Consider the following 16,940-nt stretch of genomic DNA (forward strand, 5'->3'; position numbering starts at 1 on the left):
CCCTCATTGGGCTTCCCACGGGGAGCCTACTTCACCCTCTGCCTGTGTCTCTGCCTCTCTCTGTGTGTCTCTGATGAATAAATAGATAAAAATCCTTAAAAAAATGAAATCAATCTTCATTTATGGCTGGTGAAAATATAAAATAGTGCAGCACTTTAGAAAACAGTCTGGAAGTTCCCTAAACTGTTAAGGGTATATGACCATATAACCCAGTAATTTCACTCTTAGATATATATTCCCAAGAGAAAGAGAAGTATATGTACACAGAAACATTTCAAGAATGTTTTAGCATGGGATGCCTGGGTGGCTCAGCGGTTAAGTGCTGGCCTTCGGCTCAGGGCGCGATCCTGGAGTTCTGGGATCGAGTCCCACATCAGGCTTCCTGCATGGAGCCTGCTTCTCCCTTTGCCTGTGTCTCTGCCCCTCTCTCTCTCTCTCTCTGTCTCTCATAAATAAATAAATAAATAAAATCTTAAAAAAAAATAGAATGTTCATAGCAGCATTAATAGTTGTAGCCAAAAACTGGAAACCTAGATGTCCAGCAACAAATGCATGGATAAATTAAATGTAGTATATCCGCACAACAAGGTGCTATTCAGCCAGAAAAAGAATGAAGTACCAATACATGCTACAAAAGAGATGACCCTTGAAAACATGTTCGGTGAAGGAAGCCAGACAAAAAAGACAATACATTATATAATTACATTTATATTAAATGTATACATTTATACAAATCTGTAAAGACAGAAAGGAGGGGCATCTGCGTAGCTCAGTGGTTGAGCATCTGCCTTTGGCTCATGGTGTGATCCTGGGATTCTGGGATCAAATCCTCCATCAGGCTCCCCAAAAGGAGCCTGCTTCTCCCTCTGCCTATGTCTCTTTTTTTCTGTGTCTCTCATGAATAAATAAATAAAATCTTAAAAAAAAAAGACAGGAGATAAGTGTTTGCCTAGTGTTGGAAGGTGTGGAGTTTTACTACAACTCCATGTAGTAAAAGAACTCTGAAGTCTCAAAAAAAAAAAGTGGATGAATGAATTTTGACGTTTATTTATTTATTTTTAAAGATTTTATTTATTTATTCATGAGAGAGAATGGGGCTGATAGGGACTCAATCCTGGGACTCCAGGATCATGCGGTGAGCTGAAGGCAGATGCTCAACCTCTGAGCCATGCAGGCATCCCTGACATGCTTATACTATGGAATACAGTAGTACTCCCTTATCTATGGGGGATACTTCCAAGACCCTTCCCGGTGGATACCAGAAACTGCAGATACTACCAAACCTTATGTATACTATTTTTTTCTATATATACATATGTATGATAAAATCTAATGTGTACATTAGGCACGGTTAGAGACTAACAATAACATCTAAATAATAAGCTAAAACAATCAGAACACTATGCTGTAATAAAAGTTATGTAAATGTGTTCTCTTACAAAATATCTTATTAAGCTGTACTCACCCTTCTTCTCATGATGTGAAATGATCAAATATATACATGAGGAGATGAAGTGAGGTGACTGATATAGGCATTATGGGCAGTGTCAGGCTACCACTGACCTTATGACGATACATCGGGAAGATGATAATCTGCTTCTGGACTACAGTTGAGCACAGGTAGTTGAAACCATGGAAAGCTAAACTGTGGATAAGAGGGGACTACTTTATTATAGAATAGTCAAACTGAATGGACTGTACTGAGCAATAATATGGATGAAATCTTGGCAATCTAATGTTAAAGGGGAAAAAAAATACATCCCCTAAGGTTTTATATAGCATGAAACCCATTTCAAAAAGTGAAACCTAATCAAGATAATAAAAACAGATTAAAGTAATCTTATCCTAGAGTTAAGTTCCTTAATCATAAATTTTTTCAAAATAAGGAATTTTAAGAGTTTAAACTTTATGGATTATATGGGAATATGATTTATCACTGTAGATTCTACATAAGATTGATTATAACTATACTATACTATCACTGTAGATACTATGTAAAACTGATATGCTATACCGAGCTACATGGGTATCTTTTACCAAAGGAAATTTTAAATGCATGACAATATGGAACAGTAAAATTAAGTTCCTTGTATTCCTTATTATTGATTCTTTACAATTTCCACGTACCTGAGCATAATGCTAAAACTTAGAAAATTTATGAAAATAGTCTACAATTTCACTTTTATTTTTTATTTATTTTTTTAAAAGATTGTATTTACTCATTCTTGAGAGACACACAGAGAGAGGCAGAGACAGGCAAAAGGAGAAGCAGGCTCCCTGCAGGGAGCCCGATGTGGGGACTTGATCCTGGGACTCCAGGATCATACCCTGAGCCAAGGGCAGAAGCTCAACCACTGAGCCACCCAGGCATCCCTACAATCTCACTTTTAATGTTAATTTTTCCCCCTTAATTTTGATCTGAGGTAGTTTGAAACCAAGGTGGAATAATGATACTTAATGAGATTATAAATTTTGACCATGACCAAGAGGAATATTCATTAAAACAGTAGTATAGGGAACCCTGGGTGGCGCAGCGGTTTAGCGCCTGCCTTTGGCCCAGGGCACGATCCTGGAGACCCAGGATCGAATCCCACGTCAGGCTCCCGGTGCATGGAGCCTGCTTCTCCCTCTGCCTGTGTCTCTGCCTTGCCTCTCTCTATCTCTGTGACTATCATAAATAAATAAAAAAAAGTAAAAAAAAAATTAAAAAAAAGTAAAACAGTAGTATATTCACTTCAAATATCAACAATCCATGGGAGAAGCAAATAAAATTTACCTTACTCTTATAGTTGAGTTGGATAAATTAAAAAAAATCAATTGGGATCCCTGGGTGGCGCAGCAGTTTGGCGCCTGCCTTTGGCCCAGGGCACGATCCTGGAGACCCGGGATCGAATCCCACGTCGGGCTCCCGGTGCATGGAGCCTGCTTCTCCCTCTGCCTGTGTCTCTGCCTCTCTCTCTCTCGCTCTCTGTGTGACTATCATAAATAAATAAAAATTTTAAAAAAAATAAAAATAAAAAATAATTAACTTTCATGTTATGTTTTATGTTAATTTTTATGAAAAGAATAATTTTTTTTCTCAAAACAAGTGTTTTTTAAGTTATACAAATTCAAATGAGGGACGCCTGGGTGGCTCAGAGGTTGAGCATATGTCTTTGGCTCAGGGCGTGATCCTGGAGTCCCAGGATCTAGTCCCATATCAGACTTCCTGCATGGAGCCTGCTTCTCCCTCTGCCTATGTCTTTGCCTCTTTCTCTCTGTGTCTGTCATGAACAAATAAATAAAATCTTTAAACAAACAAATGAAAGAAATATAGTCAGTGATTACTGAGAGAACTTTTCTCCTCTGGCTCTCATTTAAAAAATTATTTATTTATTCATGAGAGACACAGAGATAGGCAAAGACATTGACAGAGGGAGAAGCAGGCTCCCCATGGGGAGCCCGATATGGGACTCAATCCCAGGACCTCGGGATCACAACCTGAGCCATAGGCAGATGCCCAACCACTGAGCCACCCAGGCGTCCCCCATTTTTCTGTTATAATTGATATATAACTTTTTTAAAAAAAATTTAAAATTTATTTATGACAGTCACACACACACACACAGAGAGAGAGAGAGAGAGAGAGAGAGAGAGAGAGACACATAGCAGAGGGAGAAGCAAGCTCCATGCACCGGGAAACCGACGTGGGATTCGATCCCGGGTCTCCAGGATCGCGCCCTGGGCCAAAGGCAGGCGCCAAACCGCTGCGCCACCCAGGGATCCCCAATTGATATATAACTTACACTTATAACTTGAGCATCTTTTTTTATTCATTTGTCAACCTTGAATTCTTTTTTTTTGAACTTTTTTATTTTATTTTTTGAATTCCTTTTTTAAAACAAGATTTTATTTATTTATTTGAGAGAGAGAGTGACCAAGAAAGAGAGCATGAGCAGGTGGGAGGGGTAGAGGGAGAGGAAGAAGCAGACTCTGGTGAGCAGGGAGCCGAATAACATAGGGCTCAATCTCAGGACTCTAGGATCATGACCCGAGCCGAAGGCAGATGCTTAACAGACTGAGCCATCCAGGTGCCCCAACAGCAGTTTCTTATAAAGTTAAATATATACTCAGTGAATAACTCAGATGTGACTCTTCTAAATATTTACCCAAAAGAATTCAATACCTGCTTAAACAAAAATTTGTAGTTGAATGTGCATAGTAGCTTAATTCACACTGCCCAAAAAACTAGAAACCACCAATGTCTAACTGGTGAACAGATTAAACAAATTAGAGTATATCCATACAATGCAATATTAGGAAAAAAAGAGTAAGCTTTTAATACACAAAGAATTATGTAATTATGTAATAATGTAAGAAGATTTACATAAAAGATTACATACTATATAATTCTTTCTATATGAAATTCTAGTAAAGGTGAAACTATTGTGGACAGAAAGTAGGTCAGTGGCTACCAAGGACTGACAGAGAAGATTGACTACAAAATGGCATGAAGGAACTACTGGAAGTGTTGGAAAAGTTCTATATCATGATTGTGGTAACAATTACATGACTGTATACATTTATCAAAACTCATTAAATCATACACTTGAAATTTGTGAATTTTATTGGATGTAAATTTTACCTCTAATGCTGGTTAACAAAGATTCTAGAAAAGTAGTGGCTGTAGCAACACAAATTTTGAATCATAAAATAGAGCAATCAGACAGCAAAACCAAAACCCTGTTAACAACACATAAGCAAAACTAGATGAGACAATTTTATGGGCTGAAAATTTTTATGTTGAAACCCTCACCCCCAGTACCTCAGAATGTCACAATATATGGAGATGTGGCCTTTAAAGAGGTGATTAAATTAGAACAAGGGTGGCATCTAATCCAAACTGACTGGTGTCCTCATAAGAAGAGGAAATTCCAATTTACTGTGACAAACTAGGGATGTGCTGGCATGGAGGAAAAGCCATGTGAGGATATAGTGAGATGGTGGCCATCTGCAAGACAAGGAGGGGAGGCCTCAGGAAAAGACAGGTTGACATCTTGATCTTGGGCTAATAGACTCCAGAACTGTGAGAAAACAAATTTCTGTTGCTTAGGGCATCAAGTCTGTGGTAGTTTGTTATGACACTCCCAGCAAACTAATACAGATAAACCCCCAAACATAAGCAAGTGAGGGAAAAACAAAGCAAAACAAAACAATGCATTACCTGTATGGTGACTCTGTGACTGAAAGACAACAGATCAAAATAAATTACCCAGAATCTATCACAGAGAGACAAAGGAATAGAAAACAATATAGGAATTATGGGGGAAAATGTAAAAGAACATTGACTATGTAAAACAGTAATGTCCTTCTGGTTTAAAAAAAGATAATAAAAATATAAGAGAACAATAATTTACATTGGGAAGTGGATGGATAAATGTAGCTAAAGTACCCCAAATACTTTCTAGTGGTACTGGGATGAGTAAAGATATGAACTGTTTTGGAACTTAATAGGCTTTAGTATGCACAGTTTTTCTGAGGTAACCTTTAGAAAAGCTTAAAAATTATGGAATTTCTAAGCTAGTAGAGGTAAAAAACAAAATGGTAATTTTCAAAAATCCTGAATAAAACAAGGAAGAAACGAATACAGAACTGGCAAGATAACCTGAAAAGCACAAATTAAGATTATTTATTTATTTATGTATTATGTATTTATTTATTTAAAGATTTTATTTATTCATGAGAGTCACAGAATGAGAGAGAGAGAGAGAGAGAGAGAGGAGAGAGAGAGAGGGGCAGAGACACAGACAGAGGGAGAAGCAGGCTCCATGCAGGGAGCCCGACAGGGGACTGGATCCCAGGTCTCCAGGATCACACCCTGGACGGAAGGTGGCGCTAAACCTCTGAGCCATCGGGGCTGCCCAAGATGGTATATTTAAAGCCAAATATATTAGTAATTACACAGACTACAAATGGACCTAGTACTCTATTTAAAAGACAAAGAGATTGTCAGGTTGGATTAAAAAATTATATTGTGTTTTTAAAACACATCTATAACTTACGGATACAAAAAGGTTGAAATTGAATATGGTAAAACTACATCATGTTGACAATAAACAAAAATGTTCATTGTAATTGTACTATTAGCACACAACGGAAACTTTAAGACAACATGGATTATTAGAGGTGCCTTGTTTGAGGCTCTTATAATTACCTTGTCTGAAGTAATTTTTTTCATGTTCTTCTCCCCTTATATTGAAACCATAAACTATAAAAAAAATTTCAGCATACTCTGAAAGGACAATTGTAAAGTCAAACCTAAGTATCAAAATTTTGACACTTTGATTAAGAATAATGTAGAGGATAACTGAAGGAATACATTCATCAGTAGACACAGCAGTGATTCCAATAAAATGTAAAGTGAGACTATAACTTCGCTATTTGGAGTTCCTCATGACCATGGCAACAGATCAAAGGCTGGGATGATAATAAGGGAGAAATAGATTAGTGTTTGCTGGGCTGGATTGATCCTGGCTCTTGTGGGATGTGAAATTTCCAAATGAAACATGGATAGAACTCAAAGATTTCCTTGGATCTTATCCCTATCATTTCCAGTTGTAAAAAACAAACAAGAAACAGACAAAAAAACCCAAACAAAAAAACCTGAAAGAAAGCTAACCAACAAAGATTCTGATCTTTTATGAAGAAGGTTTGGGTAACTTTACCCATAAAAACTTCCTGGTTTGGTAATTAAAAGGGAATGTGTCACAACTATTATTGACAGAAAGGAAGACTGGAACATCTACCTAATTTATATATAGTTATATATTATTATTACATTTCTTTTTCCCCTTTTATGTAGGTTGTTACAACTTAGACAAAAAGTCATAGAATGTCCACACAGGATTCTGACAGAGTAGGTATAAACATCACCCAACCCAATTTTGGTTGAATGAGAAACAGTTCATGAATAAATGAGAAACTTTTTAGATGAGGTTTTAATTTTCAGTTATGGGAAAAATGATGTATATTGGTGGGATGCCATCTTGTGAATATCGGTCACTCATTTGGCTATGCTGTATTTATGTGCTTCTGCTATTACGGTTAATACCCATATTTAAAAAATTTTTTTTTAATTTTTATTTATTTATGATAGTCACAGAGAGAGAAAGAGAGAGAGGCAGAGACATAGGCAGAGAGAGAAGCAGGCTCCATGCACCGGGAGCCCGATGTGGGATTCGATCCCGGGTCTCCAGGATCGCGCCCTGGGCCAAAGGCAGGCGCCAAACCACTGCGCCTCCCAGGGATCCCAATACCCATATTTAAGAAGCTGAGGTTGATTCTCATTAAACTGAAAATGCATCTGTCTCTTCAGCAGCTAAGGTATAAGATTGGAACCTGGGCTTTGGCACTCAAAAGCACCTATATCAGAAGAGCAAGGTGACGATACAAAGTAACAAGGATGGGAAATTCCACCTGGGCAATGGGTAACCCCATGTACACAGGTGGCAGTAGCAGAAACATCTAGAGTCTACCCCATGTTGTTAGTAGTGTAAGCTGGGGATTCGGTCCAGTAGTGGCAGCAGCAGCAGTAGAGACCTCACAAGTTCTGTGTCATCACATGCAGCCTTGTTTTGGGCTCTGCATCTTTGTTCCTTAGCATACTAAGATTTTCTATGAACAACTTAGTATTCTTTGAATTTCTTATCTACTCAAATTTTAAAAAGATAGAACATTGACTGTAACCAATATGTTTCCATTAAAATGGGAAATAAAACAAAGATGGCTATAGTAGAAATTACTGTGGGTGATAATTAATCATAACTCTTCCTGATTTCTGGACTAATTGAGAAATAGACTATTTTTGTTGGTAATACCTTATTGAAAAAGGCAGCTTCAATCTGGAGTTAAATGTATAACTTAGTACTTCACTTAAACTCTAGATATTGGGAGACAAAACAAGCAGAGGAATGGGCCTGCAGAGTAGGTATAGAGAATCATAGCCTGTCCCAAGGAACATGAGAAATTCAGTCACATAAAGGGAGGTGATTTATGTATTTTAACGCATTTCACCAAAGAAATAAATCATTTCTCTTACAACACACAAATAAGAGATGAAAACAGAAAACAGAAATTATCCTGAAAATCCAACCCTTCAGTCTGTTAAAATGCAGGAATTATGGTTAAAAAAAAAAAAAGTCTTGCCACTGTTCTCATGTCTACAACATAAAAAAAAGTGAAATAGGTATAAATACTGTGAGATAGATATAACTTTATCCACAGATTATAAAGATCAAGAGTCTATCATTTTATAATCAATACCCTAATAAAAGATACTAAGTTTTCAAATATTACTAGCATATCTTAAGTATTATGAAGCACTATATCATACAGATATCAAAAAGATGAAAAGTTGTCAAAAACATTTGAAACGTGTATTAATATTCACTGAAGTTCAATGTGAATTCATTTTTAAATAATATTTAAATTGAATAAAATTCAAAATATAATCCCAGAGGCACCTGGGTAGCTCAGTTGGGTAGATGTCTGCCTTAGGCTTGGCTCGTGATCCCGGGGTCCTAGATGGAGCCTCACACCACGATCCCGGCTCAGCAGGGAGTCTGCCTCTCCCTCTCCACCTCCCTCTCTCCCTCTCCTCATGTTCTCTCACACTTTCTCTCTCTCCCTCAAATGGATGGACAGAATCTTAAAAAAAAAAAAAAAAGCAATCCCAAATCATTTTTCATTGGAACTGGGTAAAATAATTAATTTTAATAAAGAAGCATTTGTCTTTATTTTCAAGTAAAAATTATGTTAGGAATATACAAATCTCGGGCAGCCCGGGTGGCTCAGTAGTTTAGTGGTGCCTTCAGCCCAGGGCGTGATCCTGGAGACCCGGGATCAAGTCCCACGTCAGGCTCCCTACATGGAGCCTGCTTCTCCCTCTGCCTGTGTCTCTGCCTCTCTCTCTCCTCTCCGTGTTTCTCATGAATAAATAAATAAAATCTTTAAAAAAAGAATATACAAATCTCTATTTCCAAGTAATAAGTTACTAAAAAAAGTTTAAGTCACAGATTGCTGGAAAACAGAGTACAGAAATAGATCTGAGAAATGAGCATTTAATATATAATAAAAGTATTTTAATCTAGTAGGAGAAAGAGGAATAGTTCAATAGTTGTTTCTGGCATAATTGGGTTTATTACTTTTTTTAAATTTTTATTTATTTATGATAGTCCCAGAGAGAGAGAGAGAGAGAGAGAGAGAGAGAGAGAGAGAGAGAGAGAAGCAGGCGCCATGCACCGGGAACCTGATGTAGGATTTGATCCCGGGTCTCCAGGATCGCGCCCTGGGCCAAAGGCAGGCGCCAAACCGCTGTGCCACCCAGGGATCCCATAATTGGGTTTATTTCTGAATGGAAATAGCGCTGACATCCTATATTACACCATATATAATGATGAATTCCAGGTGTATTGTTAAAATCTGTGTGGGTGTATACACACCCACATATATGAAAAACTGCACTCTATTCCTTTATCCTCTTCCCTCTGAAAGTTTCTATAAGCAATACCATCCTAAGAAACAGAAAGTATTGGAAACTAATTTTATAGAAATGAAATAAATAGACAAGAATATAAAATAAGAATGTTTATTGAAGCACTACTTTTAAATGGAAGAGAGGAAATAGTCTGAAATATCACAGTGGAGGAATAGTTGATTAGGTATTGATATAAGCACACTTGGGTATGAAATATTATGTAACCATTTAAAAAACTAAATCATCATTTACTGACTAGGGAAATTCAAAATGTAGTTGAATTTAAAAAACACATTACAAAGGGTATCATCGATTTTTTTATATAAATACTAAAAGTGTTAATATTTAAGCATAAAGAACCATATGGAGGATATACGTAAGGTTCAAACATTACTCAGAAGGAAATGGACAGGTTAAGATAAGAGTGAGGAATAACGAAAGACAGATTTTTTGTTTATTGGTATTGCTTCATTGCTTTGGGTGCAAATGCATTACCTCTAATTTTTGATGAGGAAGTCAATGACTTAAAACTGGGTCATAAAAGAATATAAAATTTTATTTAGCAGTCCTCATTTTGATAGTAATGGAAAATATGTGAAATACCTGTTTTAACTAATACCTGTTTTTACTAATTCTCCCATTTGCAGACATTTTGCTCACTTCTACTTTTTTAAAAAATTAATTTATTTTATAGACAGAGAGCACCCACGTGAAAGTAGGGGGTGGAGGAAGGGCAAAAGGAGAGAGAGAATCCCAAGTAGATTCTGTGCTGATTGTGGAGCTGGCTGCAGGGCTTGATCTCACAACCCTGAGATCATAACCTGAGCTGAAATCAAGAGTTAGACGCTCATCTGCCTGAGCCACCATGCACCCGACTCCACTTTTTAAAAATTGATCATAAAATACTTCACAGGCATACGCCTGTAACAAATAACTCAATGTTTTGTTTTTTTAACCCTCTAACATAGGATCTAAGAAAAAGGAAGTGGGGAGTGGGGGTTTGGAGGAATGGAAGGACAGACCCGTAAATATGGACATAGGAGATTTTCCTTCCAAGACTGTTATCCATCCAATGCAGGAATTTGGTTGCTAAGCATGAAAACTGAGGTATAGAAAAGATCTATTTCAAAACTAATCTAACCTAAACAAAGCTAAGATGTGGGACCTTTTCTTAACTTCAGAATGCTTAATCTAGGAGTTATGACAGAGTTGAGTAGTTGCAAACTACTAAAATATAGTATGGCTCACAGGGCTAAAATATTTACTACCTGGCCCTTAATGGGAAGTCTGCTAACCTTTCATCTAGAACACAATACATAATGCCAGGAACATATTTGCTGCTAGTTCAAAATTGTGATGGTCGGGTTAGTTTTCCTCTTCACAGGTTAACTATTCTTGAAAATTTCAGTGTGTATATAGCTCAACAATGGGATATGCAACATACAAAATATAACGAATTTTTAAACTTAGTATGATGTTTAGAATAAAGAACTCTAAAATATTGGGGCTAGATCAAGTCCTCAAAAAAATCCTTACACTTGGGAGCTTAGTTACTTCATCTCTGGAAATATCTTAATCTAAACCCATTCACAACTAAGAAATTCTAACAAAATAAATTATCTTGTGTTGTACCATTCATTTGCAACCCTAAATTTGCTTGGGACCAAGGAATTTGCACTATTAAAAACTCCTCCGATGGAGCATCTGGTTAGGCAGTTGGTCAGGCATCTGCCTTTGGCTCTGGTCATGATCCAAAGGCCCTGGGATCCAGTCCCAAATTTGGCTCCCTGCTTGTGCTCTCAAATAAATATAGTCTTTTTAAAAACAAAAAATAAATAAAACCTCTTCCTGCAAGCCTTCTCACATTCACTGCTTTAGTCTCCAGGGCAAAAGTAAGTCACAGGCTGTTTGTACAGTTGACATATCTCCTTTGGTCCTCAGGGGGTCTTTAAAAACCTGAGCTACCATTTAAAAATCAAGAGCTGGGCAGCTTGGGTGGCTCAGCGGTTTAGCACCGCCTTCAGCCCAGGGCCTGATCCTGGAGACCAGGGATCGAGTCCCAGGTCAGGCTACCTGCACGGAGTCTGCTTCTCCGTCTGCCTGTGTCTCTGCACCGCCCCCCCCCCCACCCGCCGTGTGTCTCTCATGAATGAATAAAATCTTAAAAAAAAAAAAAAAAAGCTATCACACACACAAAATCTGGTTTCTCCCTCCAAAATCAGAAGAGCTGGCAAAATGGGGCCTTCATTTCCTTACATCAGTTATCTGGAACAGGGAACTGGGTATTCACTTAGGTACTGGCTCAACCAGTTTCATTTCTATTATTAATAGTACCTACAGTTTGCTAGTTTCTTCAGTATGCTTGCATATATCTTCATGGATGATATTAAAAAATAGCTTCCCTTTTTGGGTGTCCTAAGATTGTTCTAACATCAAGTTATATTTGAGTATGTTATGAGATGTCTAACTCTGTATAACAAATAGTTCCTTAAACAATAATGTTTTAGGAGCACCCAGGTGGCTCAGTCAGTTAAGTGTCCAACTCTAGTTTTCAGCTTGGGTCATGGTCTCAGGGTTGTGATGGAGTCCCAGTTGAGTTTGAACTGGGTATGGAGCCTGTTTGAGATGTTCTCTCTAAAACAAAACAAAACAGAAAAAAACAAATACTTGATAATGTTTTGCCTTAAAAATAAATTTGGTTTGGTGCTTTGTCAGTAGTAATGTTATTGTATTACACTAAATTTCTCCTTTTCTGTGTTTTTATAAGTCTTCTTAGAATTCTTTGAGTCAATACTGTAATTTTTATGTTTCTAAAAATGATTTTTAGGTTTTCAAATCTACCAGGAAGCAGCACTGTATTTAACATTTTATTTTTATTTGTTTTAAAAAAGTATTTATTTATTCATGAGAGACACAGAAAGAGGCAGACATAGGCAGAGGGAGATGCAGGCTCCTCATGAGGATCATGCCCGGAGTTGAAGGCAGATGCTCAACCACTGAGCCAACCAGGTTGTCCCTATTTCAATTTTTTTTTAAAGATTTTATTTTCCAGTAATCTCTATACCCAACTTGGAGCTCAAACTCAAACTTGATACAGAGTTCCATACTCCACTAATTAAGCCAGCAATGCACCCCTAACATTTTAAACCAGTAACTATATGGTTTCATTGCATATCCATTTTTAAAACATAATTCTATTTCTTTCCACACTTTTTCATCAGTGTCACAATGTTTGTCTATATTGTTTGTTTTGATATTAGGTATTATATTACATAGTAAAAAGGATGCCAGTCTGAGTAAAGTCTTTCCTACACATGCCATATATTACTTTCCCCACTAACACCTAGGATTATTTCATGTTTCGTAGGAAATAAGTGATAATGGAAAATTTTCTGAATTCATTACTGAGTGTGTTTTTCTTCAATTACATGTCCTGCTTGGTGTTCAGCAAGGTCTGCAGAAACTGTTGTTTTTCAACAAATAATACTAATAACAAGGAGTAAAATAAGGACCAACATTCACTGAGTATTTATTATATGACAGGCACAATTCTAAGCACTTTATGTATCTTAATTTTTTTTTATGTATCTTAATTTGATCCTCACAAAATTTTGAGGTAGGTATTATAATTATCCCCGTTTTATAATTTCTACTGAGACAAATATGTATAAAAACATAGAAAAATGCTCAGGAAGGATAAATACTAAACAGATAATGACTATCCTTCAAAAAGGGAAATGGGTACAAGGATGGTAGTCAAAGGGTATGTTTGCCTTTTTTTGCAATGTTTAGATCTTTTAAAAGGAAAATATGTTCATGCATGATTTCTGCAATTAAAATACATGATACAAAGATATGCTTAGGGAGAATTTCCATTAGGGCACTGTGTATAATGGCAAAAACTCTGGGAAACTAAAATGTCTATCAATAAGATTTTGATAAAATGATATCACAGCAACATAAGGAAATACCAGGAAGCTATGAGAGGATCTCTAGTTACTGTGTGGAACGTTGTTATCAATGTTTTTACAAGAAAGCCTAAGTCTTGTAAATAACAAAAATAAGCCATCTTTGAATAAAGAAGTCACTTCTTTCAGATATTAAGTGTTTTACAGAATGTGATGTAAAGAGATGGTCTTTACAGTCACATAAACTTAAGATGGGTTAAAACATTAAAAATAGAGCAACTATATACAGATTAGGGGGAAATGAAAATTAGGTTATTTCAGCATGAATCCTGAGGTTTAAAATAAGGTTAAAAAGGTGTCAAAAGTGCTGTGACTTTCAGTATTTGCTAGCTTGTATTATCTGATGTCAAAAGAAAAATACGTTTTTATTAATGGGCTTCTAAAATATATTCTACTTGTAGAGTGTTTCTCCTACATGATTTTTCCCAGGCTGAATAAGCTGGAGTCAACAAATAAGATGTTCCTACATTATTCTATTTAAAGGGATTATTATCAAGATAAATTCTCTAATGTTGAATAGGTTTTTTTTTTTAATGTTGAATAGTTTTGAGCTGTAATTAAAAGCCTTCCCCCAGATCTCATATATTCTATTGGTTTATCACCAGTACAAATTTTGATGTTGAATAAGTTGTGAGCCATAATTAAAGGTCTTTCCACATTCTCTGTATTCATAGGGTTTCTCACCAGTATGAATTCTATGATGACTAATAAGTTGTGAACTCTGAGAATAGGCTTTCCCACATATCTTACATTCATAGGGCTTCTCACCAGTATGAATTCTCTGATGTCGAGTAAGGTCTGAACCAGAACGAAAAGCCTTTTCACATTCCTTACATTCATAGGGTTTCTCACCTGTATGTATTCTCTGATGTTTAATAAGTTGTGAACTCTGACTAAAGGCATTGCCACATTCCTTACATTCATAGGGTTTCTCCCCTGTATGAATTCTCTGATGTTGAGTAAAGTTCGAGCCACTACTAAAAGCCTTCCCACATTCTTTACATTCATAGGGCTTTTCACCAGTGTGAATTCTCTGATGTCGTGTGAAGTTTGAACCACTACTAAAGGCCTTTCCACATTCCTTACATTCATAGGGTTTCTCACCAGTGTGAATTCTGTGATGTCGAGTAAGGTCTGAACCACAAATAAATGTTTTCCCACATTCCTTACATTCAAAGGGCTTCTTGCCAGTATGAATTTTCTGATGATGACTGAGTCTTGAAGGATGTCTAAAGGCCTTTCCACATTCCTTACATTCATAGGGTTTCTCAATGGTATGAATTATCTGATGTGTATTAATTTGTGAGTCATGTCTAAAGGTTTTCCTATATTCCTTAGTTGTACAGTATTTCTCTTTATTATTAATGATTTGCTGTAAAGTAAAGGATGGATGCTGACTGAAAGTGGACATGCCTTCATGGGTGAATATCAGTTGACTGAAGTGTCCCTCCTGAGAGCCATGTTGTTTCTCAAACTGGCCATTACATTCCCAATCATCTCTGAAACTAGAGCACTGAAGGTCATGTCTTGTAAGTCTTTCCATTATCTCCCACTGCGCTGACTCTATTTCATAAATTTCCTTCTTCAGAAATAATTTCTTGGTCTCACATCTTGATTCCAGGACTGAAAGAAAATATGAAAGTAATCACTCACATTTTTCTTGTTTGGGAAAAATGAAACTTCAGTTAAAATGGGAGAATTAAGCTGAACTTTAAAAAAACAGACAACAAGAGACTCAGGATGGATTATAGTAAGATGAGAGCAGTAAGTACGTCATTGGTTTCCAAACATTGCTACTGATCAGAATTACTTAGGGGAGCTTGCTGAACATAAGGATGACTTAGTCTCATCTCCCTTGATACAAAATGACTCTAATCATAAATACTCACAAAAAAAATCTCACAGCATATGCATACACACCTATAGGAGCATCCCCCAGGATGAACTGTAAAACAAGGGAAATGATCATACCCAAACAGAGTTATTATCAGGATTAAATGAGTATGTCTAAGAAAAAATTCCAGGGGTTGGCAAACTATATGGCCTGCAGCACTGTACCAATTTTTATAAGTAAAGATTTACTGGAACATAGCTACATTTATTTGTTTATGTATTGTGTATAATTGCTTTTATACTATAATGGCAGAAGTGAGTAGTTGTAACAGAGACCACAATGACCACAAACTTAAAATATTTATTATTTGGTCCTTTAGGAAAATGTTGCCAGCCCCTGGTTAGATCTATGTTGTCCATTACAGTAGCCATGAGCATATGTGTATATTTAAATTTAACATAATTAAAATTAAATTTAAAAAACAAATTTAATTCCTCAGTGGCACTGTCCACATTTCCAGTGTTCAATAGCCAATTGTGGCTAGTGACTACCATTTTGGAAATGACAAACATAGGACATTTCCATTATCACTGAAAGTTCTATTGGACAGTACTGGTCTAGATTTTGTAAATGGAGGCCCAGCGTCTCTTTAACAAATGATAAAGAAAGAGGGTAGCAATCCAGATGGGAAAATGAATGAATCTAGTATGAGTGGTAGATAGTGAGGATTCTTTTGTGACTAAATATGGAATATATCTGGGGTTTGATGAAAATACTTTTTGGCTTGGAATTCTGTGATGCTGATCTTAGAAGAGAAGAGGACTTAACAAGCACATAAGCACTATGACAGTGATGAAGAACTGATAGGAAGGGCTTAAAGAGAAAGAAGAGAATATAAAGGCAGTGTTTTGTACTGAAAACTCAGAATTACCGGATTCAGTCAATTTTGAACTCACACTCAAGTTAATTATAAGCTTTGTTTTCTTGGCCAAAGAAATGAACTCATTTTCCTAAGTTCTCAATTCTCTGTTTATACAATAGAAGTAATAACACTTATTGTAAGGATTATAAAGAATATATAAAAAGTATTTGGCATAAAGTAAGTGCTTAGTATTTTAGAGATAGTTCAAAAGAATTTCTACACAAAAATGAGGCTACTAGGCAAGTGAAGTGTTTTGTTTGTTTGTTTGTTTGTTTTTTGTTTTGTTTTTGCAAGTGAAGTGTTTTGAAGACCACACTATGGTGGGTAAGCATCAAACCAAAAAAGTGAAATTCTAATACCATCTTTTCTCTCATATAATTAGTCAGCAAATACTGCCTAATATTGGTTCTAAATATATCTTGAAACTCTTCCTATCTTAAATACAATATCTAATACATCTCTTGAACTATCAGGGCAACCTCTTTCTTTCCTAGGTTCCCTGCTTCAGGTTTGCAATCCGGAATCCATCCCTTATGATGTTTCTCTTACAATAAAAGCCAATCTGCTGAACATGGTCTACAGAGCTCTGAATGATCTAGTTGCTGCCTGCCTCTTCCAACAAATCTCAAGCTATGCTCCCTTTTAGTTACTAAGCTCTATCCACACTGCCCTATTTTGCAGTTCTTCAAATGCTCCCAGGTT

At 36.4% G+C, this 16,940-nt stretch overlaps 1 protein-coding gene across 6 annotated transcripts in view; it reads right to left on the bottom strand.

The window, feature by feature from the left end:
* Window positions 1-12,338: 12,338 nt before the first annotated feature.
* Window positions 12,339-16,940, bottom strand: part of ZNF566 (zinc finger protein 566) — a 29,824-nt gene continuing 25,222 nt past the window's right edge. For all 6 annotated transcript variants that reach the window (XM_055310721.1, XM_055310720.1, XM_055310719.1 and 3 more), the window contains one exon: window positions 12,339-15,105. In XM_055310721.1, coding sequence (XP_055166696.1) covers window positions 14,081-15,105 — 1,025 coding nt within the window. In that variant the 3' untranslated portion in view covers window positions 12,339-14,080. The remainder of the gene's footprint in view (window positions 15,106-16,940) is intronic.

The sequence above is a fragment of the Nyctereutes procyonoides genome, unplaced genomic scaffold (assembly GCF_905146905.1).
Source record: "Nyctereutes procyonoides isolate TBG_1078 unplaced genomic scaffold, NYPRO_anot_genome, whole genome shotgun sequence".
NCBI classification, from domain to species: Eukaryota; Metazoa; Chordata; class Mammalia; order Carnivora; family Canidae; genus Nyctereutes; species Nyctereutes procyonoides.